At 47.5% G+C, this 27,816-nt stretch overlaps 1 protein-coding gene across 1 annotated transcript; it reads right to left on the bottom strand.

Moving 5' to 3' along the window:
• Positions 1–5,502: 5,502 nt before the first annotated feature.
• MEDAG (mesenteric estrogen dependent adipogenesis) lies at positions 5,503–22,473 on the bottom strand. The gene is made up of 5 exons (XM_043576248.1): positions 22,033–22,473; positions 12,386–12,495; positions 9,665–9,777; positions 8,951–9,236; positions 5,503–6,686 (listed from the first exon to the last, which is right to left on the bottom strand). The coding sequence occupies exons 1-5, from the start codon at positions 22,317–22,319 to the stop codon at positions 6,562–6,564; spliced, it is 921 nt and encodes a 306-aa protein (XP_043432183.1). The 5' UTR covers positions 22,320–22,473; the 3' UTR covers positions 5,503–6,561.
• Positions 22,474–27,816: the final 5,343 nt, after the last annotated feature.

The raw sequence follows: 27,816 nt of genomic DNA, 5'->3' as shown, positions 1-27,816 counted from the left end.
GGGTTGCTTGAGGTAACCCCTTTCAATGATTAAGTTGATTCTTTTCTCCTTGGCCTCTTTCCCTTCACAAACACGGACTGTGCACTGAAAATGAGCTGGAGGGTGACATTAAGGGGCCCTGGATACCATGGGAGCTTAGGGAGCTGGTCCTAGAACTGGAAATGCCTGAGCTGGGTTCTCAGCTCAATGGGAGACAGGAGACGGGAGAGGGAGGAGAGCTGCCACAAGGGGGAGAAGGGGCCCAGGAGGCAGGGGACAGCGTGGGATTGTCACACAGTAAAGAGTGAAGGGAGAGCTAAGAGACACCGGAGCACAAGGCCCTGCGGGCCTTCTACAGTTTTCCGTCATGAATTTATTGTTCTTAGCTTGCACACCTGTCTTCTTTTATAAAACTGGATGCCCCTTGAAAGCAAGGGCTTCGGGAGTGCCTGGGTGGCTCAGTCGGTTAAACGTCTGATGGTTTGTGAGTTCAAGCCTGGCATCAGGATCAGTGCTGGGAGCCTGGAACCTGCTTGGGATTCTGTGTCTCCCTCTCTCTCTGCCCCTCCCCCACTTTTGCTCTGTCTCTGTCTCTCAAAAATAAGTATTTTTAAAAAATTTAAAAAAAGAATTGGGGCGCCTGGGTGGCGCAGTCGGTTAAGCGTCCGACTTCGGCCAGGTCACAATCTCGCGGTCCGTGAGTTCGAGCCCCGCGTCGGGCTCTGGGCTGATGGCTCGGAGCCTGGAGCCTGCTTCCGATTCTGTGTCTCCCTCTCTCTCTGCCCCTCCCCCGTTCATGCTCTGTCTCTCTCTGTCCCAAAAATAAATAAACGTAGAAAAAAAAAATTTAATAAAAATTTAAAAAAAGAAAAAGAAAGAAGGCAAAGGCTGTGCTTGGGCTTCCCCCTACCCCCCCCCCCCCCCGCCCCGAGACATGAGAAGAATTCACTGGAGTTAAGTTAAAGCAACAGGGTGAAGAGGTCAGATCAGAAGTTTACATAAATCCTGAAGAAGAGGGAAGATTATCCATATCACCTACCAGAATAAGTTCATCATTCGGAAATTAAGACATCCAGGTTACTAATACGCCTTTTACAGAGTTTCAAATTGATCTGAAACAATATTATATTGAATGGGTTAAATGTTACACGGTTGTTTCCAATTCAAATTATTATAATGAATTTCTTTCTGTGCACGCAGGAGCACACACACACACACACACACACAGAGGAACCTGCTGTTAAAGCAGCGGAGAGACGGGTGGGTGGCAGAGGGAGGGGACAGCAAGTATAGAACACCCAGCTTTGGGCTGTGAAGGAGAAGGAAGTCTCCAGCTGGAGGAGAGGGAGTGTGTCAGGTGGACAGTTAATGTTCCAACGAGGGATGAGTAACCAAGTTCACGGGCCGTGGGTAAGAAGCAGGGAGAGAGATGGCACTTGCCGCTGTGGAGAGAGCGCATGGGGCTCAGACCTGGAGAAGATGTCTATGCCCCTCCTCGGACTGAGCGTGCCCACCTACAGCTGGGCATCTTGCGAGAACACGGATTCTGAGTAAGTCAGTCGGGCGGGGCCTGAGGTTCTGCTTTTCTAACAAGACCCCCGGATGATTCATAAAGTTTGAGATGGGCAGAGCTAGAGCCGAGTCCTAAACGCAGCAGACTCTGCATCATCCAGGAGCTTGTTAGAAACGCAGACCAGGGCGCCGGGGTGGCTCAGTTGGTTACGCTTCCTTCCGACTCTTGGTTTCAGCTCAGGTCATGATCTCACAGGTCTGTGAGACGGAGCCCCGAGTTGGGCTCCATGCTCATAGTTTGGAGCCTGCTTGGGATTCTCTCCCTCTCTCCTTGCCCCTCGCTCCCCCACCCCCCACAAGCATCAGCGTGTCCGGTGCACATGAGCTTCTCTCTCTCTCTCTCTCAAAATAAATACATAAACTTAAAAAAAAAAAGAAATTAAAACATGTAGACCTCCTGAATGAGTCCACAGCTCGACAAGACCTCCGAGAGATTCCCAGGCACATTCAAGTTTGAGAAGCTTTGCTCCAGGAAACGTGACAGCGGTCACAGCGGTGTCTCCTGAACAAGACAGACGATGGGAAATAGTTGATGGGAGAATTCAAAGAGCAAGCCAACAAAGGATGTGTAAAAGATTTGACAGGGGGCTGCTTCCAAAAGCCCAGGAGAGGTCACAGATGATCTCCAGTGTTACCCAAGTACTTTGGATATGGATACACTGAGTGAAGTTCCTCCCCCGGGTTGATATATTTGGGCAAAAGTCTTTCCGTTATGTAGTTTGCAATGCTTTTAGTCAAGGGTCTTCATGTTAAAAAAAGAAAGAAAGAAAGAAAGAAAGAGACTAAAGTGGCTGAGTAGCTCAGTGGGTTAAATGTTTGACTCTTGATTTCAGCTCAGGTCATGAGCTCATGGTTCATGAGTTTGAGCCCCGAGTTGGGCTCTGCACTGACACCCTACTTGGGATTCTCTCTCTCCCTCTCTCTCTCTCTCTCTCTCTCTCTCTCTCTCTCTCTGCCCCTCCTTCACTTGTGCTCTCTCTCTCTCTCAAAATAAATAAGTAAACTTAAAAAAAAAGAATATTGCTTTTGCTCCTTTGTTTTAGCTTATTTATTAACTCATAAAACATTTTCTCAATGTCTGTGATGGAGTCTATATGATTCAGGTTCTCAAAAGAAAAAAACCAATAGAATGTGTGTGTGTGTGTGTGTGTGTGCATGTGGATAGAGAAAGAGATTTATTTTAAGGAATTGGCTCACAGAGCTGTGCAGCCTAACAAGTCCAAAATCTGCAAAGGAAGCTGGCAGGTGGGTGGCCCAGGGAAGAGCCCATGTTGCCATTCAAGTTTGAAGGCCACCTGTGCAGACCCCTCTCTTGCTCAAGGGAGGTCAGTCTTTTGTTCCACTCAGGACTTCCACTGATGGGAGAGCCCCACTGACATTGTAGAGGGCATTCTGCTTTACTTAAAGTCCACCGATTTCAATGTTAGTCTCATCAAAAATACTTAACCAGAAATATCCAGAATAATGTTCAGACCGAATATCTGGACACCATGGCCCAGCCAAATTGACACATAAAATTAGCCCTCACTGACCTAGATCTTTCTGAAGTCTACTTAATTCACATCTGTCACTCAGAGGGGGTGTTGTTAATAAGCAGTCCAGAATGATTACTATCACTTTATTGAAAGATCCAGAAAAGAAAATTCTATAATGTTCTCGATTTTATTAAGACAGTCCAACCTAATGGAGCAGATTCTAAACTCTCCTCCTAATGTGCCACTCAACAAACTTACTGACATTTTATTCACATAGAGCCAGAGCAGCAAGATCAGACTGTTGATTCTATCAAAACCTTGTCAGTCCAGTATGGACGTCACCTCCCTCCTGGGCCAGCTCTGCTGTCCCTGATTCTTGTGTTTTCCTCTCCTCTGAACTCTGAAGAGGTTAAGTGGGCCAGGCCAGTCATTGGGTAATTACTAATGCTCCACACTGTCAGTCCTTTCAAGTGTATTCAAGTAGTGAATATCAAGTGTGAACACTCCTTTTAAATCTGTTATACCAGCATTTACCCATCCAAATGAATGTTCTCTTCTTCAAAGTAATAATTCATTCTAATGACACTGCCATTGCTTAAAGCATTTTTGAAATTCTTTAGAAACTCCCTTCAGAACTAGATGCAATATTCTTTTGAATTTCTTCAATAGGGGCATAACTTGGCTCTTTGAAGATAGATTGGGATTTGAAACAGTAAAAAGACATCCACATTTGAGCTGATAATTAAGGTAGGCAATCAAGTTGGGCAATATTATCCTTTAGCCAAAAATCAACTATAACCGTGAGGTAATGAGAAAAAAAAACCTCCCTCCTTCTGTAGATAATGTCTGGATTTGCATTCTTGTTGGGATAAATTAATAGCCTCCAAGGTGACTCTTGTTCTGAGAGCTTCAACAAATCAATCACTTGGATAAATCAATCCTCATATATTTATTTTAAAACTCGATTTTACAGTTTTATGTCATTAGTTTCACTCCGGAAACTGGATTCTAAGTGTTTTAGACATTCCCTTTTTTAAACGTCTCTCATAGCACTCATTTTATTATTCTTCTTAGTTTGCACAGCTGTCTTTTTAAAAAAAATTTTGTTTTTTTAATTTTATTTTTGAGAGAGAGAGAGAGGGAGGGAGGGAGGGGCAGAGAGAGGGAGACACAGAATCCGAAGCAGGCTGCAGGCTCTGAGCTGTCAGCACAGAGCCTGATGAGGGGCTCTAACCCATGAACTGTGAGATCATGACCTGAGCCGAAGTCAGACGTTTAATCCACTGAGCCACCCAAGCGCCCCACACACCTGTCTTCTTTTATAAGACTGGACGCTCCTTGAAAGCAAGGGCTGAACTCTATATACCAGCACCCACCTCAGTGCACCGCAGAGTAGGCACTCGATCATATGTGTTGCATGCGTGAACTGAATGAATGGATGACTGAATGAATGGATGAATTGCTTAGATCGTTGTTGTCCTAGAGACTAGGATCGATCTTAAACTGTTAAAATATCTGAATAAGGCTGCACTTATACCCAGATTGAAGCCTCTTTTTCCCAGAAAGATCTGTTCCAATACACTTTTCACAAATTTAAAGGCTGCCCGACATTACTTCGTTGTGACATTTGCACAGTGTATATCCCCTTAGAAGCAGTTCATGAGGGGCGCCTGGGTGGCGCAGTCGGTTAAGCATCCGACTTCAGCCAGGTCACGATCTCACGGTCCGTGAGTTCGAGCCCCGCGTCGGGCTCTGGGCTGATGGCTCGGACCCTGGAGCCTGTTTCCGATTCTGTGTCTCCCTCTCTCTCTGCCCCTCCCCCGTTCATGCTCTGTCTCTCTCTGTCCCAAAAATAAATAAAAAACGTTGAAAAAAAATTAAAAAAAAAAAAAGAAGCAGTTCATGAAACTTTGCTGAGTGAATAAGGACTGAGTGAATGCATCCAATAAAAACCGCTTTTAATTCAATGAAAACACTGTTTTTAATTATAAAAGAAACCTTCCAGATTTCTAGTCCATTCCTGGAGTGATTACTGATGGTTTGTCTTAATTCAGCTACTTTAAAAAAAAAAAAATCTTTGTCAATTTTTGTGAATAGAGTTTCTATTTCCTTCGGGAAACATTTAATATTTGATATCTGCTAAGGTTTGTTTGCACTGACACTTCTTTTACTGTGAACACTCTTCATCTTGTACTGAATTGAAAAACAAATGTTTAGCCTCTTCTGTTATTAAGGAACATTTTTTTCTTTTCTGGAAGATCGGTTATCAAATTGTTTCTATTCTCCAAATACTTCATAGACCTGTTCCTCAAAAAGCTCTTCTTGAGAAAGTAGCTGTGAAAACCACAATTCTTATTGTAATTTGGTAAGTTACAAGGCAAATCCACCACCTACAAAGCATGATAGAAATATCACATACACACACACACACACACACACACATACACACACGGTCACAAATGTAATCGATTCCATGTTGAATGCTAAGAAAAGTTTTAATTGCACAGAGTACCCAACATATCAAATATAAATGAAGGGACAATCAGGAGCGCTATCAAAATGTATAATACAGGAAGTTGTTTAAAAAGAATAGAAAAATTATACTAAGGACCCATAAATCTTCCTCTTTATAAGCATATGTAGCGATTCCTTCAATGCAGGTTTTATATGTAAATAGGAATTTTTTTCTTTTTGAAGAACTCCATTGTAGCTAGGAGATGAAAAATGTACTGATGTAACAATGTATTATGGTAATGTTACAGCTTCCTTCTTTTTGCTTTTAGTGTTAGGGTTGCTAAAAGCTTGTTTAAAACACCCAACTGACATAACCCGCTTTCACCAGAAGACACTGCCAAGTACGTTATCCTTCCCCCGTCACTATTTGGTTCTGAGTTATCGGCCTCTTTCTACATCATTTTGATGAGAGAAAGAGGCCAAGGGAGCTCAAGTTTCAGGCAGCGGGTGGCAGGTTACCGTCCTCTCGACCTGGCCAATCCTCCAGTGACCCCTCCCCAGAATGTTTCTCCTAAGGATGGGAAACATACTTGTCTTCCAGTGAAAGGTGTCCTAGGCTTTTTGTCCAGCCACGTTTGCAAGAAGATAGCACTGCTAACCATCCACTTGCTGGGGTTGGGTTCAGACGAGGAGGAGATCCCGAGCAGAGGACCGCTGATTTATGCAGTATCCACAGTCAACGCCCAAGTCAGACTGGCCCCTCAAAGGCTGCCTGGGGAGCTCCCAGGATGCTGGGGTTCTAAGCAAAGCATTCAGGGTGCTCCCTCTGCCTCTTTGGAGAAGTGTTCAAAGGGGAAGATACCCCTCCGGGCCACTGGGCCAAAGCCCGCCCTTCCTGGAGTCAGCTGCATCGGGCTGGCCAGGGCATCCCCAGGGAAACGGAAGACAGGAGCCTCCCGAGAGAGCACAGGGACGGACAAGCAGGGGGAAGTGCCCGCCTCCCACCACCTCTTGCCTCCCCCCAGCCTTCTGTCTTGGCACAGGCCTGGCAGGTAGCAGGGACCACAAAGTGTTTAATCAATCAGATAAATTGATTGGGTGTCTCTTCCGATTCCAGAACACTTGGAAATGGCAATTCTGCCAAAAGAACCTCCGTCAGAGATGATCTGGGTGACAGACTGCAGTTGAAAACGTCATCTATTGAACCTGAGAAAAGTAACAAGGCACGTTATTATCGTCACTGGAAAAACAAAGCCAAAAACCCAACAGTGCCTTAAAACTCATACAACATACAATGTAACCATTTCAATAATTAGTAGAGAACCTTGACTTCCTCAGAAGAACTCAAAAACCCAAGCAGCTTTTTATGGTTGTTTGTCTACCAGTAGGATATGGATCATTCGCTTTTCCAAGGACCGGAGTAGATGTGCAGAGTTTTCCCACTTGTGACAAAAGGCCCCCAGTTGGCGAATAGATGCCTAGGACAAAGGTCAGTTTTTGCAAAGGCGAGAAGCGGATGGCACTAGGTTGATTCACCAGGGCAGAGCCAGTAGAGGCCAGGCTGGCCTGCCTGCAGGGGGTTGCAGGCAGCTGATGCATCTCTGGCTGTGCGACCTGCGACCTGCGGTGCATAATGATGGCTCAGGCCTCAGGCGGGGCTCCAAGAGTCCCTCCCCACAGCTCTGTCCTGGAAGTGGCCCCAGCTTGACTCTTAGTCAACTTGCAAGGAGGCACTGGCCAACTTCACAAGCCCCTTGGTGTCCCCTGGATGGCAATGGTCATCCCAGGCAGCCGCACTCACGGGCGCCAAGGCCAGTGGGTGGGGCTGGAGAGATGTCACAGGAGGGACCAGGCACCTGGGACCGCAGCCACCACTGGGCAAGTTAATCCTTCCCCCCAAGAATCCATGTATGATCCCCCACAGGGCTGCAATGGAGCGAAGCACAAAGTGGTTTTGTAAGGAACACCCAGACAGAGAAAGCTAAAGCAATGTGGAGGGAGGGAGGGAGTTAGGGGGAGAAAGAGAGGGAAAGGGAGAAAGGTGGGGGAGGAGAAAGGGAGGAGGAAGAGGGAGAGAGAGAGAGAGAGAGAGAGAACATGCGCGTGCACACACACACACAAACACAAGCACACACGGGAGGGGAGAGGCTATCTCCAAGACAAGAAATCCTCAGGAATAAGCATTTTTGCTATAAACATCGGAAGAAAGCAACCCTTGTTAAACATAATTGAGACTCTTGTTTTTTTATATCTGAGTATTTTTTAACCTGCAGGTTCATAGAGATTGGTGTTTTTTCGTGTGTTTGTGTTCGGGCTCTTTCTTCTTGCAATTAGCAGCAAGAGTCCTGGTTCGAGAGAGTTGCCTTCGGGCCCAGACTCACGTGGGACAGGAGAATGGGCTCAGCGGAAGACAAACCCAGACGAGACTGGACAGATGTCCTCTGCCTGAGCCACAACCAGACTGAAAAGTCGCACCAGCTCCTGAGGGGGAAGCATTGGATACTAGGATCTAGAGTAAAATCTGGTAGGCGAAGCCTTCTCCAAAGCTATTCTTTCGTGGTCTTACAAACCCTTTCAAAAGTTTTTAAAGATACATATCGCCCGTGGTTAGTCTTCCCCCAGCTGCTCCTGGTTGTTAACATTCTGTTGCCTTGAATATGCACATCAGGAAAGCATCACGCTTTCATAACAGTTAAATTGTTGTTAATATTTAAATGAGCAGTAAGATGGACTTACATGAACAATGTATTTAAAAATTGTATTCTGGGGGCGCCTGGGTGGCTCAGTCGGTTAAGCGGCCGACTTTGGCTCAGGTCATGATCTCGCGGTCCGTGAGTTCAAGCCCCGCGTCGGGCTCTGTGCTGACAGCTCAGAGCCTGGAGCCTGTTTCAGATTCTGTGTCTCCCTCTCTCTGACCCTCCCCCGTTCATGCTCTGTCTCTCTCTGTCTCAAAAATAAATAAACGTTAAAAAAAAATTTTTTTTTTTAAATAAAAATTGTATTCTGGGCATGCTGCACACTATAACTGCTACGTCAGAAAACGTTAAGGAGCCTAAAAAGAAGAGTCACCGCATTTTTTTCTTGGTAGTAAACATTTCTCACTTCTTACTTTCTGAAGTCCGTGATGTTATATTTCCCTTTTATCAAGAGGCCTTTTTCTTTCTTCCTTTTTTTAAATGTTTATTTATCTTTTGAGAGAGAGACAGAGACAATGCACAAGGGAGAAAGGGCAGAGAGGGAGACACAGAATTCAAGGCAGGCTCCAGGCTCCGAGCTGTCAGCACAGAGCCCAACGCGGGGCTCGAACCCACGAACCAGGAGATCATGACCTGAGCCGAAGTCCGACTATTAACCGACTCAGCTGCCCAAGAGCCCCGAGGCCTTTTTTTTTTCAATTAATTGTCCACTCCCATGATATTATTCTACCCTCTTATTTACCTTCCTCAGGTACTTGAGAATTGGTAACATACCTCTGGAAGTTACACTGAATTTTCGGTCAGAGAAACTGCTCCTTCGGATTAAAGGTTCACTCATTTTTTCCAGAAATAATTTAATTGTCTCCTTCTTTTCTGGACTTGTGCTTGACAAATTCAGAACTTTCCCTTCTACCTTTACAGTAGAATTGCTGAGCCCAAACCAATAGAAGAAATCAAATAATGCATCAGCTTTGAATTCATACGCAAAGCTCAAATGTTCTCCATTAACCACCTTGTTTCCTGGAGGGAAAAAATTTTGTACCGCCTCTTGAAAATCAAACTGAAAGAGAGAGAGAAGCGTTTAATTAATGTCATGGCTATAATGTTATATGACAGAACCGTATATTACTATAGAATTCTATTATTGAACTAACGACTGCCCAAATATCCAAAATATGACCTATCTTCTTTCTTTTTCATTCTGACATAGTTTTCAACGGTTGACTTTTGTTTTTTAGAACGGACCTTCGCACTTATACCTTATCCATCTGAAGCCCTTGAACTGCTTGGTCACATTGACCTTTATTGTTACCCCGTTTCTAATCGGTTGCTCGAAACCAAGCTCATTTTATTGGTAGTGATAATGAAACCACAGAAAACGTATGGGTCTGGTTATAACTCAGCTCTAGGGACTCAGCCTCGCATGAAATGCCACCGACCCCTCTCTATGTGGTTAGCAGCCCTGGAATCCGACTGACGCAAGCTTACCTGAAGCCGGTAGCTTTCCCCGATCACTGAGGAAATGACCATGTCCATTCCATGCTCTATCTGTCTTCTTATCTTGGGGTGCCTTGTGTTCACGAGAAACGCGTACGTTCTTTCTAGGAATTAGGAGGCAAGATTCAGACTGAGGTGCGCACGTGCGACATCAACATACTTCTCAGCATTTGATAAAGCAGTGACTCCCAACTTATTTGGAGATTTTGTTCATTTATAGCCTCCTCTGCAGCTCCCTCAGACCCTCACTGTAAGGCCTAACCAGATTTCTAGAAATGTTATTCCTGAGAACCTTGGGGATGCAAAGGAAGCTCTGGGCAACTGTAAAAGCCAGTTAGAAAAATCAGCTCCAAGTCTACTCTGTCACTCTTGTCTCAAAAAAATAAAAAATACAAAAAATAAGTCCCCTTCCCCGATTATCACAGATAAGAACTGACTCCCACTGTGTGCATCCGGCATGGGGAGCTCACGTCACTAGGAAGAAAATCCTTCCCACTGTTTAAATGATACGATGTCTCTGCCCCCGGCAGGTGTATCCTTGGTGGTGTGGTGCTGGTTTGTTTTGGGGTTGTTTCTTTCTTTCTTTCTTTCTTTCTTTCTTAATTTCTTAATTTCTTTCTTTCTTTTTTTAATTCCTTATGCCCACTTCTGCCCAATCCTACACAAGCTAAACAAAGAGAAAGTTGTTTCTTCATTAGGAAATTTGAAATATTATGAACCAACGATCTCATAACTTTTCCAGTCCCCAGAATCAAGCTCCTCCGCCTTAACGGTCAAGTGTTGTTTTCTAGACAGACACGTTACATGGATTCCCACTCTCTGTTAAAGGCCACGGACCAGCCATTATGTGGGTGTGAGAACTATTTTGCATTGGCTTTGGGAGTCAAACCTACGGTCCCTCAATAATTAGTCTTACATCCCTCAGGAATATCATTTGAGCTAACTTTTGCACTAACTTTGTTCATCTTATTTTTTTTTTTACCCCTGTTTCCTTTCTCCCAAATTGCCATCTTGGGGGGCACTTTAAATACAAATGACCTTATATCCTCTTTGAGACAAGAGATAAAGAAAGCAAGCAAGCTATTTGAGACCTTGAACTAACTTTCACACAAACCAAACTAAGATCTTTAGGTTCATTAGATGCTAAGGGCTACCGCACTCCACAGTCGTGCTGGCTGGGCAGGTTGCGCACTGCACAACTCTAGAGGGTGCCATTCACATTCATAGACATTGTCTATTTGTACAGTTATTATGACAAACTTCTGGAAAGGATTAGTAAATGATGTTGAGTTACTGGTGGCTTTTTCTAGTTTGCACAAAAGTGCAGCTTAGCACCAAGGTTAGACGTGTTACCTTACTTACAACTTTCACAATTTAAACTTGACCATCTCAAGCTTCTGTATCACAGCAGCTCTTTTTTTCATGGCTTTCCTTACAATCGCACAGCACTGGGTTTCTGTACCTCCTTCCAGGATAGTTGTCACACAACCGTATACCTTTTACAGGCCACCCGCAAATCCACAAACATTTCCTGCACCACTCCCTGCTACTTTCATTAAAATGTAAAAATGGAGAGGTCTCTTATTCTTTCTTAAGATTCCTCCTGAGAGATGGACGCAGGAGGTGTACTTGATATGTCTGTGAATTACATTCCCGGAGAACTCTCCAGCTTTCTGGTCATCATCAAGCCAAATAACATCAGGGGCTCAGATGCTCTAACAAGCGCTACTTGCTACCTTGTGTTCCGTTCCCAGCCCCTCCTGCCGAGAGAGCATTGTGGCTGGATTGCCAAGTGAGCGGAGAATCTGAATGATTCTGAAGGAAATGAACAGAGCAGCAGCTCCACGAATCTGAATGAGAATGAATGTTTGAGAGAGTCTATTTGGAATTTGCAGATCACTTCTTATTACTTTGGGCTCCTTTTAAGAACGCTATTGAGAAGTAGGATTAAGAAATCCTGCCTCTGTCACCGAGCATTATGCCCATGGCTTTCCCCACAGAACACTGTGCAGGAAGCAGGGAAGATGGAGATATTTCCCTATCGGAACGGGAAGTTAATGGAGTTGTTATCAGTAAATCTGATTTCTTGGAAGAAACGGTAAAGAGATATCCCTCCAGTCGAGATGTGAAGGCCACAGCATGAAACATAAAAGCCTCTACAACAGCTCTTTATCTTAGTTTTCTTATCTGTTAAGTGGGGATAAGCACCTCATAGGTAGGATGACTATATATCCTAGTCCCCCTGGGTTAGACCTTAGTCCCAGCATAATTATTAACAGGACATACTTTCATGCTCGAAAAGGTTCCCGTTTGCATGAAAGTCGTATGGGCCTGTTGCATCCATCAAGGACATGAGCCTATGCCTCACGCACGTGAGTGTCTGGAATGTGGCAGACAGTATTATATATCATCAGCAGCGTTCCAGTCATTTTTGCAACCCTCGTAGACTCAGAACCTGATAGCACTTCCTGCCTAGACAGGAAGTACAAGACAAAAGCCCAGAGACAGATGGCTTCTGCCCTAGGATCATGTAGAGGTTCTGCAGGCTGGTGCTGTGCTTCAGATGGTCTAACGCACCAGGCTCCTTGCCCCCAGCGTTGTCACAAGCTGACATCTACCCTGCCTACTCCGTGCACAACTTGTACCTCATTAGCATGCCACAGTCCACAGCCCCAGGAAGCAGCATCAAACCCAAAATATTTATATACCTACCTTTTGAGGTGTCTTTTTTGGTCTGTACGTTAACAAAGAACAGCATTGGCTTGCTCAATATAGTTTCCCTGTAGTCTTTATAATCGCAGTAGTTGGTCAGTTCCACATACCTACGAAAAAAGCAGAGATAATTGCGAACGTAATATACCCTTCCATCTAGGTCAGGAAGGGGATGTTCTGGACGGGCGCCGGCCACATCCACAGAACTTGTGAGGGAAATAGCCTAACGTGTGCCCTCTGGAGGCAGTCATCTTTTGTACGATATAAATAAATCTCCTCCCTAGTCAGCTGAGACATCAGGACACAACCTGAGGGCGGCCCTGGTCTTTGGCGTGGCCTGGCACCAATCCTGGGCTCTCAGAGGCAGCCTTCGCTGTGTGATGGCCAACACCATCTATCTTTTGGGCCCTTAAGAGTTCACTGGAAGCTAGAAGTGCTCTGTCTCTCCGGATTGAGAATGAATTACACCCCATTAGTGGGATAAACTAGGGTGGGTCTGAAATTTCCCTCTTCTCCTCCTCCTGTCTTGCCTTCTCTGATCCCTAGATCCCAGCCCCCCTATAGATTATGCAATCAACCAAGAGTCATATGAACCAATTCATGTGTCCCCGATCCTGAGCTTTGTGCAATGAAGAGAAACAAAAAAAAAATACCACTAATGTTGGACTTTTGCCCATGACCCTATTCAGACTAGCCTCTTTGATTTTCATTCATTACCCCAGCCTGGGAAGTTCTTCTTCACACGTTGACTCTGTCATCCAGGATGTCAGCTTTCTCCCCCTATTCTACAGATTTGCCAGGTAGTTTCTATGTTTCTACCTGTATTGTTGATCGAAAGACGGATCGAAGTGCAAACTGGCTTCCCTCAAGACGATGGCTAATTTTCTATCCATACCTCAGCTCAGACGCCACATGGGCACAGGCAGGCTGAATGGCATCCAACAGGCTGGAGGATGTGTCTGCCACCGTCCCTCTTCAACACAGAACCGGTTCCCCATTGACCGGCCCAGCTGTGTGCATGTGCATGGAATGAATGGCCGCCCTGCCTGACAGCACAGGCCGATTTTGCTATGCTGTGATGTGTTTGCTTCCTACATCTAGTCGCTGGCAGAGACCGCTCGAGTGTTCTTTCTGGCTTGTTGTCCGTCCAGTGCCTGATGTGAAAATCACAGCCTTGGAGAGAGCCCCACTGCAGGGAGCTGTGACCACCCAGCCCTATTAGCCTCCCGCCCCACCCCACTTCCCATAACCCGCTTAGGGGGGCCGGCGCACGAGACCCAGACCTGGGCATGGGTTGGGAACACGTGGGAGAATATCTACCCCCAAGGCAGAAAAACACAGCTTTGGCTTGTCTGTCTCCCAGCTTGGTTTCTTAGAAATCTGTATCATTCTCTCTTTTCTGGGGATTGTCAGACCTGATTTCGAGAGCTTTTAAAACCTGACCCCTGATGGAGTCTCTAAAATGCTTCCTGCCTTGTATTTCATCAGGCTTTTAATGTAGTCTCTGCTTCCCACTCCAGGGGCACTGGGTGGTCAGGGGGCTTGTCCCGGGGTGGGGAAGGGGCAACAGGGCTGGTGTATTCCGGGGAAGGGAAGCGGGGACAGGTGTTGACATTCAGGGGTGGGGTGGGGAGGGCAGGAGTAGGGGAGAAGGGGTGGGGGGCCAGGGGGAATAACAAGGGAACAGACTGAGGAAGATAATGCAGCCCAGGGATTCTGTATGGTTCTTCTGTCATCCCTCTCCTGCCCTTATCCTCACCTGAGCAGCACAGTGCCCAGGGAGAATGGGGAAAGGGGAGGCAGGGGACTGACCCTTGTGTCCCATAATCAGCAAGGAGAGAATGTTCCTGTTCCTTTTTGTCCCAATTGGCCAACTGCCAAAAGGCACTGAAGAAAGGAAGCAGAAGAGAAGGGAGAAAGGGAACCGTAATTTGCCGAGTTCATTTGCTCTCATTCACTCATTCAACAGCATTCACTGGGCGCCGACTGGGTGCTGGGCACCAGGCAGGCATCGCACGTGCCTTATCACACCTGAGGGGCTCAGGGCCTTCGAGGTGGGGCTGGGATAGAGGGTGGCAGTACTCGGGTGCCCTCCCAGCCCCTCTGCCATCATCTCTTAACTGTCCAGGACCCGGGACGACCACACAAGAGTGGCCTGGGACAGGCTGTGTAAGGTCTGTAGTCGTAGGGGGGGGGGGTGGGGAGAGGCGCAGAGGAAGAAGAAAGGAAGAAAACTCTTATCCGTAGTCATGGAAAGGAAAGGACAAGTCCAACTGGAGTAAACATCAACGAGGCAGATGCGTGAAGCTGGGGCAGAGTCGGATGTCACTTGTGACCCATCCAAGGCAGATTTTCATATTCTCCTGCCTTGTTTGCCACGGAGCTAATTTACAGTCACTTAAGCATTTCATATTTTTCTCAAGGTGACTCCTCTGCTCTCTCAATATCCGTGGTCTAAGTGTCGTTCTCTAGGGCGTGAGCACGGCATTTGTGTACAACGCGTCTGGAAAATCTGCCGTCCCGATTACTATTCTGATGTTGCACGTTAACAGTGCAACACTCGCCTCTGTGCGAGGCCCATCAACATCCAGTCGAAGGGACCCTCGATTTTATTCTGATGAATCCGCAGCGTACAGGAAAAAGATGAAAATCTCAACCTAGAAATGATCACTGGTTGGGAACATAAATCAGTTTCCCCCCGAATTCTCTGGAAGGTTTTTTTGGAATGCGAGGGGGCTCAAAGAGCTGTTGTCTGTCATGATCAGAGAAGGGGGACCGGGCAGGGAGTGGTGGGGGCTTCCGGATGGTCGCACGCTCACTGAGTTGAATGCATAACCTATACATGTGTCATCCTTTCTGGAGTCTGAATTTCATAAGATGCCCTGAATAATAAAACTATGCTCAACATAATTTAATTTTCCTTTGATGATTTAGAGGCACTTTTAGGATCTTAACGGGGCTGTAAACATCACCACAGAGCATGTCAGTTATCACTATGCCACAGATGTGTGAAAATGCTGCTATTTATATGAGAGCTCTGTAACAGAATTTACAGACAAGAGATTGTAGCAAGATGCCTGCTTAATGAACTCTCTATTTAAACCAGGTCACAAATAAGAAATACCTCCTTAATTCATCATTCCCAGCCTCCCAGGTACGGCACAATTGTTAAACACCTTGCAATTCCAGAGAAATTAATAAATGTGAGCACTCCTTTGGAATTCACTGTTACAAAATTTGGATATGTAAGCCACTAGAATACAAAAAGATTGAGGACCTGGCTGTGAAGTCTCACAGGTATTCAAGTATCTGGCATTCAATCACTGGCTTTATTTTAAGATGAGCCTTACCAGACTACATTAGGGAATAGTGATTTCATCTTTAATCGTGCATATTTCTGAATTACTAATGCAAATGTTGCTTCTTGTGTCCTGGATGCTTGTTGTATTAGCTGAAATTATTAAGGATGAAAAGCCAATGGTTTAAGATAGCTCTCTTTAAACTCTTATTTCTTCATGGCTTTTACCCTGGCCCCAAAACGCTTCTAGGCTGAAACTTTCTATGCCTGGCTTCAATCCAAAGATTGAAAGGCAGGCCAATGTGACGGCCTTTCGAATGCACAGTGATTCGAAATGAGAAGATCGAAGTCATGCCCTAATTGACAGGCAGTGTGAACTCCGCCGCAGAGCCACATCTCACTGTGACCTTGGGTGAGTTACTTAACCCGTCTGAACCTGTGCCCTCATCTATAAAAGGGGTATAACAGTATTTCTTTCTGGGCGAGGATTCAATGCAGTGCAAGTAACACAGGTGTATGCACTTGGGCCCATAATAGATGCTCAACAAATACTGTCAGTATCTTTAATCTGAGCCAACTCTGCTGGCCAAAGGGTGAAGTTCTATAAACTTGTGCCACACAATCAAGGCTGTGTTCATCTGAGTGACCGGGAAAAAGGACAACGCAAGCATCTGAGAAACAAGTGAGCAAGAGTTTCTCCTTCTTTGCTCCAATTTCTTTCCTCGGTTTTTCAGTCTGGAAGCTAAAGCTAAAGTTTAATGAAGGCAATGCCAGAAAGATGAGACCAAGAAAGAACACTGTATTTTTGCTCCTAGCAAACCAGGAGTGGCCGAAAGATCACTCCCCTCTGAACTGCCTACCTTTCTCTGGGGATTCCTTCAGGCGTTACATCATTTCAAGCACAATCTGAAAAGCTGCCCCAAATTTCCCTCGGCTCCAGCAATTGAGTGCTCAAAGGCGAATAAGAACTCAACCCTATGGCTTTTCCATCTGAGGAGGGGTGGGGGGGTGTGCGTGTGTGTCCCTGCATGGGTTCATTTAAAAAAATATGGAGAGTGGAGCACAGAAAAAGAGGAACACATATTGAAAACAGGCCTTGTGTAGAAGTCCCAGAAGTTGCTTATAGCTTTCATAATCCTTTGCTACGACACTAAGCTCAAGCGTTCTGCCCTCGGGAGCAAGCAGGATGGCCCTGCCGTGTTTCCAGTGTTAACTTGACAGCTTTATGTGAGGCCTCAGCCTAAGCTGTCAGACAGCTTCTTCTCTTTCACTTCCTCCCCTCCTTCTGCCCAAACTCTAGGGAAATTAAGCAATGGCTTCAGATTTATCACTCCGCTGTCTGCTGATTCGAATCAAGGACGCACATGTTCATCTACTCATTGATTCATTCATTCATTCATTCCTGATGCTCAGTTCACGCGAAGCGCTGTCATGGCACAGAGAATGACGCATTCGTACGTCCATTTATTCGTGCAACAAATACGTACTGAGCACATGCACTGCGCGGCGGGGGCACAAAGAAGCAAAAGGAAATAGTCTGGCTCGCAAGAAGCATCTAGTCTACTAGGAAGGCATAAGAAAATGCACCACTTCGATATCAAACGATAGACAGGTAAAGCCGTGTTGCTTAACGCATGACCGCTGGACCATCAGCACCGGCATCACCTACGAGCTAATAAAACTGCAGAGTCCTGGGCTCCTCCCCAGTTTTGTTCAACCTAAACAACTGTGTTTTAATAAGATCTCCAGGAGGTCTGTAGGTTTATTACAGTTTGAGAAGCACCGGATCGAAGACACGGTCCCTGCCATCGAGAGGCTCACAAACGAATGTGATGACTCAAACACGCAAATGCCAGAGAAATGCATAGCTCTCTGCCTTCGTGTGTCCAACTTCCACTGGCTTATGCTCTAGCTATTTAAATAAGAAAGAGCAAAGCAGGAGGGGTCTGGAGTTAGAACCGTGGACTGAGCTGAGACAGACGAGAGGGACCAGACGTGCCACCACTGGGTGGGCCAGAGCGGCAGGGAGGTGTCCCCAGCAGGAATCACGGGTTAGCCAAGCCTTGGGGACTGTGGGGTGGCTGTGCTCAGGCCTTCAGGCGGGCGTCTGGCAAGGACCAGGTGAGCTGAGAGCAGGAAGCAGCCCGGAGTGTGGCCGGAAGCCCTCAGCAAGGTTATTTTAGCTTCGCTGAGATTAATTTCCTCACCTGTAAACCCTGGCTAACCAAAAAGACCCCCATGAGGCGGCTAACAGATTAAATATTGCGTGTGAGGCACTTAGCTTACGGGGCTGCGAGCATTTGTCAAGTGGTCAATATGTCACCATATCCGATGTCACCATATCCGAGACTCAGACATGGGGACCAAGGCTGAGGACCCACACTGACTGACAGGGGCCGCAATGCTGCAATCGTGTCTACGCCTCCGCCTCCAGTCGGGGTTCCCCCAGGGAGGTGGGCCCGGGGCCAGGAGACAGAGCCCAACGCTTCCCACGGCAGGTGGAGGTGAGACTTGCCCCTGAAAATCTACCTAGGCTCCAGCCCTGACTCCACCCTCACCTCGCCCACCTGTCTCCCCGCTGCCCCCTGCACCCTCTGCCCCCAGGTCGCTGACCTCGAGGTGGGTGTGACTGTCACCATCTAACAGCTGGTCTCATATGGGCGCATATGGTCTCATATGCGTCTCTGTTTTAGTGGCTTCCTCAAGGCCGCTGGATTTACCTTCTCTTTTAGGCTGATTATCTACAGTGCGTCCTGTCTGCTAGAAGTCCAGTTACTTCCTTGTGGATTCGGGAGACCTCTGGGAAAGCTGCTGCCGTGTACAGCAAGCCAGAATTCTTCTGGCTTCCAGGCAGCTGGCTGAGAGCGGAGGCTGACAGTTAGACAATGCTACACAGAAGCCCCCGTGCCACGACTCACCAGCACCTTACTTAGGCAGGTTATTTAATCTCTGTGTCCTAATTTCCTCATCTGTAAAAAAAGGGAAATACCAACAGAGCCGACTTTGAAGTCTCTTGCGAGGTAACGGCTGTTAAAATACTTTGTACCATTCCTGGTACTCAAGTAAACATGAGCAGCCGCCCGTAATTATTGTCATACTTATTTTTATCACCCGAATAGCCTTTTTGATGCTAGGGAATCTCCGAAAAGGAGGCTGGAGCTCCTATTTGCACGCCACTACATCTCACTAAGGGGCTGCATCTAATTACAGGAAAAACGTGTGTGCATGTGTGTGTGTGTGCGCGTGCGAGTTAATGGTTACTTTCACCTGGAATCCTGAGCAGGTTGTGTGTATAATATGGCTGCAAATTCTGAGCTTGAAAGAAAAAAATTAACAGGAAAGAGCTTGCCATGAACCTCCCAAAATTAGGACAAATTTTTAAAGAAGGCTCTCAGGAGTTCTGCAGCCCTCGTTGGCCATCCCTCAACCTCCCCTCCACCCCGAGTTCCCTTCGGCTTATTTAGTAGGCATAGATTTGGAAAAACGTTCAAGTATCAAAAAACACACCCCAGTAAGTTGGGCCACCAAATCATCCTCTTGTCTGAATGAGTGACTCATATGAACGTCAGGGTCAGTAGCCCTAAGCGTTTTCGTAAAAGACACAGCACACGTTTCCGAGGCCTCAACAAGGAAATCCTGCTTACGCTGTAAGCCGACCCACACCAAAAATAGTTGTTGAATGACAAAAATAACTGAATTCATTGATAGAGCAAGGATCCTTAACTTGGATCCAAGTAGCTCATAAATTACCTGGATGGTCAGCAATGTTAGTGTATATATACACATCTGGGGAGGTGGTCTACACAAATTCTCAAAAACCCAATAGTCTGAAATGATTCATAACCGTCGCTTGGCTTTTTCATTCCCTGGCCATTTTGGGGGCTCTTCTTGGTTGGGGGCCATCCTGCATCTGAGGGAGGAATATGGTGGCCGCAGGAAAGATGAAAAAGTTGTTGGATTCCATCAACTCTAGGTCTTAACTGGTCATGAAAAGGAGGAAGTATGTGCTGGGGTACAAGCCTACTGTGAAGATGGCTGACAAAGCAAAGTCAGACTGGTCATCCTCACCAGCAACTCGAGGAAGTCTGACATAGAGCACTGTACCACACTGGCCAAGGCCGCTGTCCAACACGACAGTGGCAATAATGTTGACTTGGGTATGCCATGCAGATAATAAATAATGCACACTAGCTATCATTGATCCAGATGAGTCTGTGATCTTTAGAATTGTGCTGTAATGGGCTGTTTACAAGTAAATCATGCTGTTTGTCTTTAGTAAAATGGGCCAAAGCTTACGGAAGGAAGGAAGGAAGGAAGAAAGGAAGGAAGGAAGGAGGGAAGGAAGGAAGGAAGAGAAGGGAGAGATGGATGGAGGAAATGAATCACTGCTTTGGAGTGATAAATATTCTGAGAGAGGAAGCTCTATGCTATCCCCAAAACCAAAGACAACCGGGTAAATTTGGCAGATCTGAGGAGACAACTTCGGATGTCTCCATTCGGACTATCTGCCCACTTTGTAGTCCATGAAGACAAAACTTCTCACTGCTGCCCACAACTCAGTCTTCCCTCCCTTTCTAGAAGGCTATCTCCATCCAGATCAGGTTCATCCTTCAGGACCGCACACCCGCCGATAAAAGCCTATCTCCCCTGCCATAGTATGTCCCCTGAGAGGAAGACAGATTGTTCATTCTCTCACCCAGATTATTCTCAGATGCTCCCTACTATTTCCCAGGGTTCAAAGGCCCTCACTCAACTGCTTTGACAATGAGAACCCTGTAGTTGCATCCTGACGGCACTCTGGTCTGTGTCACCTGGCCATTGTTTACTTTGGACTCTATACTCCAGGGGAGCACTGCCCTTTAAGAGTCTTTTGTGTGGGAGGTGCTCAAAGCAAGAGCGCACACTTCGACGTCGTTTTAAATTTTGCGGCACTGTTTGCTAAGACTGAGGAAGCTGGCTGTGTCAAAATGCTAACCTCTAGCTTCAATTAATTCTGGACATTTTAATGTTTCATACTCTATTCTCAGATACAATGGTGACCTTTTTAAAATAATCTTTGTAAATATAATTTCTAACTCAGTTCCTCCCATAGTCCCCTGCGTATGGGTGGGAATTCTCCATTCATCAGAAAGAGAGAATTTTTTTTTTTTTTTTTTTTTGGTGCAAAAAGAAAGGGTGAAATTCTTGCTGCAGAATGGCTTTTCAGGCATTCAAAGTCCCCACTCTCTTTGTGTGGAAAAGCAACATTCTTCCCAGCAGCTTTGAAGCCAGTATTTTAAACATCTCATTTTGTTTGCTCGCCCTTCTTGGCTCGATCCCACATACAAGGTACCACGGTGCTCCTGTCTTTCCCAATAGCAAAGGCTTTGAATCTTAATAGGTGGCCAGCTTACTCATCTCTGATTCTGACTCTAGACTGCACTGCCTGCTTCCCGATACTCCGTTCCACACCACAAATATAAGACACCCCCCCAACACACACAAGCACAGGGTGACCTCTGGAAGGCATGAAGCCATGTAGAATCAAGCATGACGCTCCCTCCTCCTTTACCCCATGATGACCAAAGCCTGCTTCGGACAGACTACAGCCTTCTGGCTGCAAGTTTGCTAAGAAGCGCTTCAGACACTTTGGCCACCACAGTGAGGCATCCCGGGCCCCCTCCAGCAAGTTAGGTTTGGGCCCAGCTCTGCCCCGGGATCCTGGAAGCCCTAGGCATTGCATCGATTTTCCCAGAACCTACCTGCCCACACCACAGCCCACTGGGCCCTCGTTTGGACTTCACAGGGCTTTGTTCCTTTCTCAGCCGCGCTTCTGTATTTTTTGAAAACCGAGGCAGGCCAAAGATGGGAAACTCTGAACTTCTGCACCTTTTCCACTGGGTCTCCCCACCAGCTAAAGCCAGTAAATACACAGAATCGAGCATCCTCTCCCCTCCCCACAAATGCAAAGCCAGGGCCTGAGTCTGTCCCCCCCCCCCCCCCCCCGCAAACACCCCTGAAGGGCGTGCCTCGATTTGAGCTCATATGACCCAGTTAAGGAGCCAGAAAGGGAAAAATCACCCTCCAGTTATGCGCTCTCCACCCAGCCCTACGCCACGCGCCTGCCCTGATGCCCTCGTGGGCGGCTTCAAGTGGCAGCTGAAAAAATGTCATCACTAGGGGCGGAAAAGGCGGGGGGGGGGGGGGAATGTGCACCTCCAGGTGACGTTAGTAGGGAGGCGATCGCACAAGTGGCACGAAAGAGGGGGAGTCCTGGTGGGGACGGGGTTGGCGGCCAGCCGGGCCGGCCGGGGCTCCCGGCACCGCAGCGGGGTGGAGGCCTCTGCGGGGACCCGGCGGGGCCACCCACCTCTTGATGTAGCTGCTGAGGCGGTAGGGCTGCCCGTCGAGGCGCACGCGGCCGTCGCCGAAGACGTTGAAGCCCCCGCGCGCCGCCGCCGCCGCCGCCGCGGGCCCCCCGGGGCCGGGCACCACGAGCTGGTCGCCGCGCAGCTGGAAGGCGCCGGGCTGCAGGCGCAGCAGCTGTGCCAGCGGCAGCAGGGCCAGCTCGCAGTCGCACGTCCACAGGCTGCGCAGCTCCCCCGACGAGATGGAGGTCAGGCTCGGCCTGGCCGGCGCGCACGCCACCCCCGCCATGCCGCTGCCCGGCGGTGCCTCCCGCGCCCGGCTCCGGCGTCCGGTGCCGGCCGGCGAGCGGCGCTCTGCGGGCCCGGCGCGGAGAAAGCGGGCCCCGCGCCGCGCCGCCCTTTTATCCGCCCCGGGCGCGGCCGCCCGCCCCTCCCGGGCCCCGGGCACGACCCCGGACGCTCCGGGCCGAGCGCGCGTCGGGTTGGAACTTGGCACACGCTCCCGGCCGCGCCTGCTCGCCGCCGGGGGTTACTCATCCCCCTCGGGTCCGCCGCTCCACACCCGCGGCCCGGCCCGCCCCCGCCTGGCCGACACGGCCTGGGGTGGTGGGGGGGGGGGGTGGCGACAGTCGGCCCGCGGTGCGGGTCGGACCTCGGGGGAGAGGGGAGCACCCATCCGCCTGCGGACCGGTGGGAGGGAGGGAGGCGTGGCGCTCTCCTGGCTCTCCCCGGCTCTCCCCGCCTGGGGTCCGGGGATCCGCCGACCCTCCGCCCTCCGCTCCCAGGTCGGGCTCCGAGTTGGAGTCAGTTACCAATCACTGTCTCCCAGCCTGTTTGCTGCCCTTTTCCCCAGCACATCATACCCTGCATCTCCGCTCCTCTCCCTGATTCCTCCCCCTGGACCCCCACCACGTGGAAACTCCACTGATCATCATGTGATAATCACTTTTCCACAAGGCCTTCTTGAGTCCGCCTTGGAGTTCATCGCTTTGCTTCGGTTTGCTTCTCCTGCACGCGGCCCACAGGCCTCTCGGTGCGGGGGGGGGGGGGGTAGTGGGGATGGACAGGACCTAGCAGTCCTGCCTCCTCCCCAGCGTCCGTCCATAGTAGGCTAAGCTCTCTGAGTCCCGGAATCTATTTATATGTTGAGTCAGTCTATAGATAGTGGAGTGCCAGCTATGTGCTCAATCTGTAGACATAATGAATGTACTTGACCTGAAGTATGAAAGGACTCTCTCATTCACTTTAATTAAACACCTGTTTCCGAAATACCCACTAGGAGCCCGACAATAGGTCAATTCTGAGCAGAAGAGGATGTGTAAGCACCAGCCCTGCCCTTGCCTAGCTGTCCGTGTGGTTACAGAGGGTAGGCAAGCATTTCAACAGCTGTGTTGCACTGAATAAAATGCGCGGCTGAGGGTAAACCTGGAGTTATGGGGGGGGGGGACAATTCAGCCCCGTTTTGAGGAGCTGGGGAGGCTTCCTGAAGTAGGTAATTTAGAACACTAAACTGGATCTTTTTAAAAGCTGACTAGAACTTAGAGAATATTTTTAGTTTGTCTTTGTGTGCAACCCAGCATGGACCCCTGCGTAGGTTTAATCAAGTCGAATGAAGGGCCTTTTGCTCACATCTCATTGCAATCCCAGAATATAAATGAACGCCATTCACTCCTTTCTTCAGACATGGGTCGTTTTGCCCCAGGATCAATCCCCATTGCTGAGTCTCTCTGAACAAATCTAATTCACCCGATACATTGGCCACTACTGAATCAAGCTTTTGTGGGGAGGAAGGGGGAATCCGCCTGTGAAACAAGCAGCCAGGGGGATTCTTTCACAAAGTGAAGCCTGAGGAACACTGCACAGAGAATAGGTGTGGAGTGGGCTGGTTGTAGGCAATACCCAGAGGCTGGGGTTGTGTTCACAGGGATATACCCATCGCACCCTACTGGAGCATTCATTCTTGCCCCAAAAGAGATCACGATGAGTGCTATAATAGATGTATTGACTCAGTACTCTGAGATCAGGGTCAAAGGGGTGGTTGGTTCTACCTGGGAGGCCCCAGGAAGAGTTCTCAGAAGAAGTGATGAGTGGGCTGGACTTTGACTACAAGATAGGAGCTCCCAGGTGCGGAAGCACCATGGATGAGAAGTTGGGAGAGAAGATGCTGGAATAACTCATGCAAAGAGAGAAAGTATGGTCTATTGGGGGAAGAATGGGAATGCTGTATGGCTAAAACAGACAAGGCCTGTTTAGGGTGAGAGGGGTGAGTTTTATAAGAGATGAGGCCAGAAAGAGAAGTTGGAGCCAAATCATGATAAGCTCTCTGAATCGTCTGAGAATTTAGATTCTTGAGGCAATGGGATGCCTTTGAATGTTTTGAAGGAAGGAAGTGATATAATTATGTCTGAGCTTGGATTGGATAGACACCTTTGGTTATGGTCACGTAGAAGATGTTTTAAAACTGGGAGATCGAAGGCCAAGAGACTAGAAAGGAGACCGATGTAACAATCCAGGTAAGATATAATGAGAGTCTTCTGCTGGTTCACACAGCAGCTGTGGGAATGGAGATGACAGGATGAATTTGGGGCATTTTTGAACCAGGATTCAGCAGGATTTTATGAGCAAATAAATGGAAGAGGGAAGAGAAAGACAAAGGAGTAGAGAGAGACATTCAGACTCTCACTGGGGTACCTACACAGATGGTGTAGATTTTGAGCCACTTAAGGAACCGCCAAGTGGAAACGCGCAGGAGGCAGCTAATTAGGTGGGTCTGGAGTTTTGGAGAAAAGACAGGATTAATCATTGAAATTTGAAAGTGGCTAGCTCAAAGACAGTGGTAAAAACCAAAGAAATGGATGGGAGCATCTAGCTGATCAGCGGTCGGGTGGGAATTTGAGCGTAAGCCTGTAGTTTGCTTCCAGCATGTTTATTGAGCACTGCTGTATTCTAGGACCGCTGGTTCGCCGAAGATTAAGAGGTGAATAGACCATGAAAAGGAGTAAAGGAAAACCGCATTCAAAACAGGGTCAGAAAGACTGGAAGGGTGGGGGTGCTGTCATACAGGCACCCCTCATCCCACCCATTACTTTACATTCCCTGTCAGGAACATGCTTACTTTCCACACCCTGGCGGGAGGAAGGAAGATTTTCTCCTCGCCCAGCAACAAACCCAGCCAATGAGAAGCTTCCAAACTCAGCCAATGAGAAACTGCCACAACTCAACCAATGAGAAGCCACCACAACGCCAAACTCTTATGCTCCTCCAATGAACTTTCATTCAAAACCACCCCTCCCAACTTCCTCTTTTCCTCTATAGACACAAGTCTCTCTCCTTTGCTGTCTGTGCTTGCCCGCGGTTTGCCACCGTTTGCATTTCCCTAGCTGCAATTCCTCTGCTATTCCAGAATAAACTCATTTGCTGCTTGATAACCTTGGAGGCTTAATTGTTAAGGTTTACAAGAGGCTGGTCCTGTCCTCAAGTAACGGGGAAGAAGGCAGGGATCAGCACAGCCAGTCTTCTGGCATCGCGTCCAGACTTACTGATGAAGTCTAGCTATATTTTGCTTATAGCAGGCGTCTGATCTCCTCAGCAACGGCAACAGCAACAGCTACAAATGTTGCTTTCCCAGTTAGGAAGGTCAACAGGGGCAGGTCCACTGCAGAGGCTCACCCAGCCCCGCTAGACTGAGCTCAACAGTGTTGATCACCCTTAAACCTACACTATGGATGATTTGACTTTGTTGAGGGATACAGTGTAGCATAAAAGATTTATGTCAGTTACATGCACTTGGTTAAGATGGGTATAGCAATCTCTCCCACCAAAATCTGTTTCCTTTGCAGTAAAATATCAACATTTGTTGTCTGAATAGGATTAAAGGAAATTTTTCTTTGCTTCTCCATAGTTCTCTGATTTACAATTCTTCTACATTTTCCAAATGGGTGTACATTGTTTTGCGCAGAAAAATGGTGTTAAGCACAATAAAAATACGCTAAAAAGATTCTTTCCTACTGTGTTATCTAGAGGTTTCATTGGATGCGTTTTCAGTAACACACCTGCATTTTTTATGGATAATTTATGCACTACCAAAATGCCAGAGAACGGTATGAAAAAGTGAACTGAAAAAAAGAAAAAAAAGAAAAACAATTGCATTTGTTGTAATGCCAGCCATTGTTAATCAGTGGAGAGCTAGAGAGATCTTCTCCTGGTTAGTGTCTTTTTCATTGCCAAAGAACCAACCAAGCAAACATAATCACCTCAAGAGAAGATATTTCCGGTCTGTTTTATACTGTTCGCTTGTTCACACCGTTGTGTTCACACGGTAGAATTGTTATTCTGCTTTTCTCACTTAACATCGTAGGTATGACAAGTATCAAAAATTGTCTCTGTAAGTAGTATCTGAAGCCACTGCATTATTTTCCATCAAGAGGATTCTCCACTGCTGGTGTAGACATGCCTTTACTCAGGAGGACTCAAATAGTTTTTCCTTATTGTAAACAATGCTGCAATGGACATCTTTGTACTTCGGCTTCTTTCTGTATCCAAACCCGCAGACACGGACTTATTGAGACAAGTGATACCACCACGGGTAAGGTTGTTGAAACACACGCCATTGTTTACTAAAAGAACACCGATTTGTCTTTTCGGGAGCAGGGAATTCTCATGGCTTTAAATTTTTTGGTAGTGGGTGTATGGTACCCCCTGGCTATTGATAGTCGTCCGTCTTAGATTTCACCAGTGAAACTAACAGTTTAGCTGCGATGTTACTCTTCAGCTTGGGACACTGTTTATTGCAGAACAATTACCCATTGATGAGTCTGTGGCTATGTCCACAGTTAGAATTAGGCAAAATAAAGATGGGGGCCATCCCCGTGTGCCCCCACTGGGGTGACTGCTCTTTGGCAACGTCACCAGCTTATAGGCTCAGTTCCTCAGTGGAAGTTCAAAGTTAGAGACCTTGATTCAAATTAACCAAACTCACAGCAGACTGAAAACCAAAGCCCCACCACCCCTGCCCCCGTTCTTGAATTTCCTGTCAGCATACAAACATCTGCAGGTTTCTCCCTCTTGGTTAAAAAAACAAACAAACAAATTTTTAACATTTTTACATCCCGTTTTTCTTTTTAGCTGCCTTCCCATCTCCCTTCTTATCTCTATCGTCCCTGAAAGAATCATCTAAATGCCTTGCCTGTCATTCACTCTTCAAGACTTTACAAACCCGACTTCTGCCCCATCACGACACTGACCTAAGTCCCCAGTGCCTCCACGTGGCCAAATGTAAGACACCTTCTGTTCCATTCTCACTAGATAACACTTGTCCCTGCTATTCCCTATTCCCTTAGTTTGTGAGCAAGGTGCACGGTGTAGCAGAAAGTGCAAAAGCTTTAGTTTAGAACCCGACTCGGACGCTTTCTAGCGATGTCATCTTGAGCAAATTTCTGAACCTCTCCGACCCTTTGCTTTCTCATCTCTAAAATCAGTTCGGGACCGAGTGAGGCAGAATAGCTCCTCGGCTGGGCACTCAGACTTGAGTCCCTTATCACCCGGGTCCAAGGGCCAGTCTGCTCTGGGATCTTGAGCACATCACTCCTCCGTGCTCCAGTCTTCCTGTGTATAAACAGCAGGGCTTTGCAAGGATTTAATGAACTATTGCAGAGTACTCCGAGCAGTGCCTGGCACATAGTAAGCGCTATTTCAGTTTCTGCTTTATGCCTACATCAGGGGACTTCTGCAAGAGTAGAATGACCCCTGGTCCATGGGCCCTTATTAAATCAGTGCCAGCTCCCTAT

The sequence above is a fragment of the Prionailurus bengalensis genome, chromosome A1 (assembly GCF_016509475.1).
Source record: "Prionailurus bengalensis isolate Pbe53 chromosome A1, Fcat_Pben_1.1_paternal_pri, whole genome shotgun sequence".
Lineage (NCBI taxonomy): Eukaryota > Metazoa > Chordata > Mammalia > Carnivora > Felidae > Prionailurus > Prionailurus bengalensis.
This window is presented reverse-complemented; position numbering and strand designations above follow the sequence as displayed.

Bases quoted from the DNA above. Each gene is read 5' to 3' on its own strand.
- MEDAG (XM_043576248.1), bottom strand. From the start codon at position 22,319: ATGGCGGGGGTGGCGTGCGCGCCGGCCAGGCCGAGCCTGACCTCCATC. The intron at 9,778-12,385 runs GTAGGTATATAA...CCTAATTCCTAG, and splicing joins CAAAAAAGACACCTCAAAAG to AAAGAACGTACGCGTTTCTC. The intron at 9,237-9,664 runs GTAAGCTTGCGT...TCTCTCTTTCAG, and splicing joins GGGAAAGCTACCGGCTTCAG to TTTGATTTTCAAGAGGCGGT.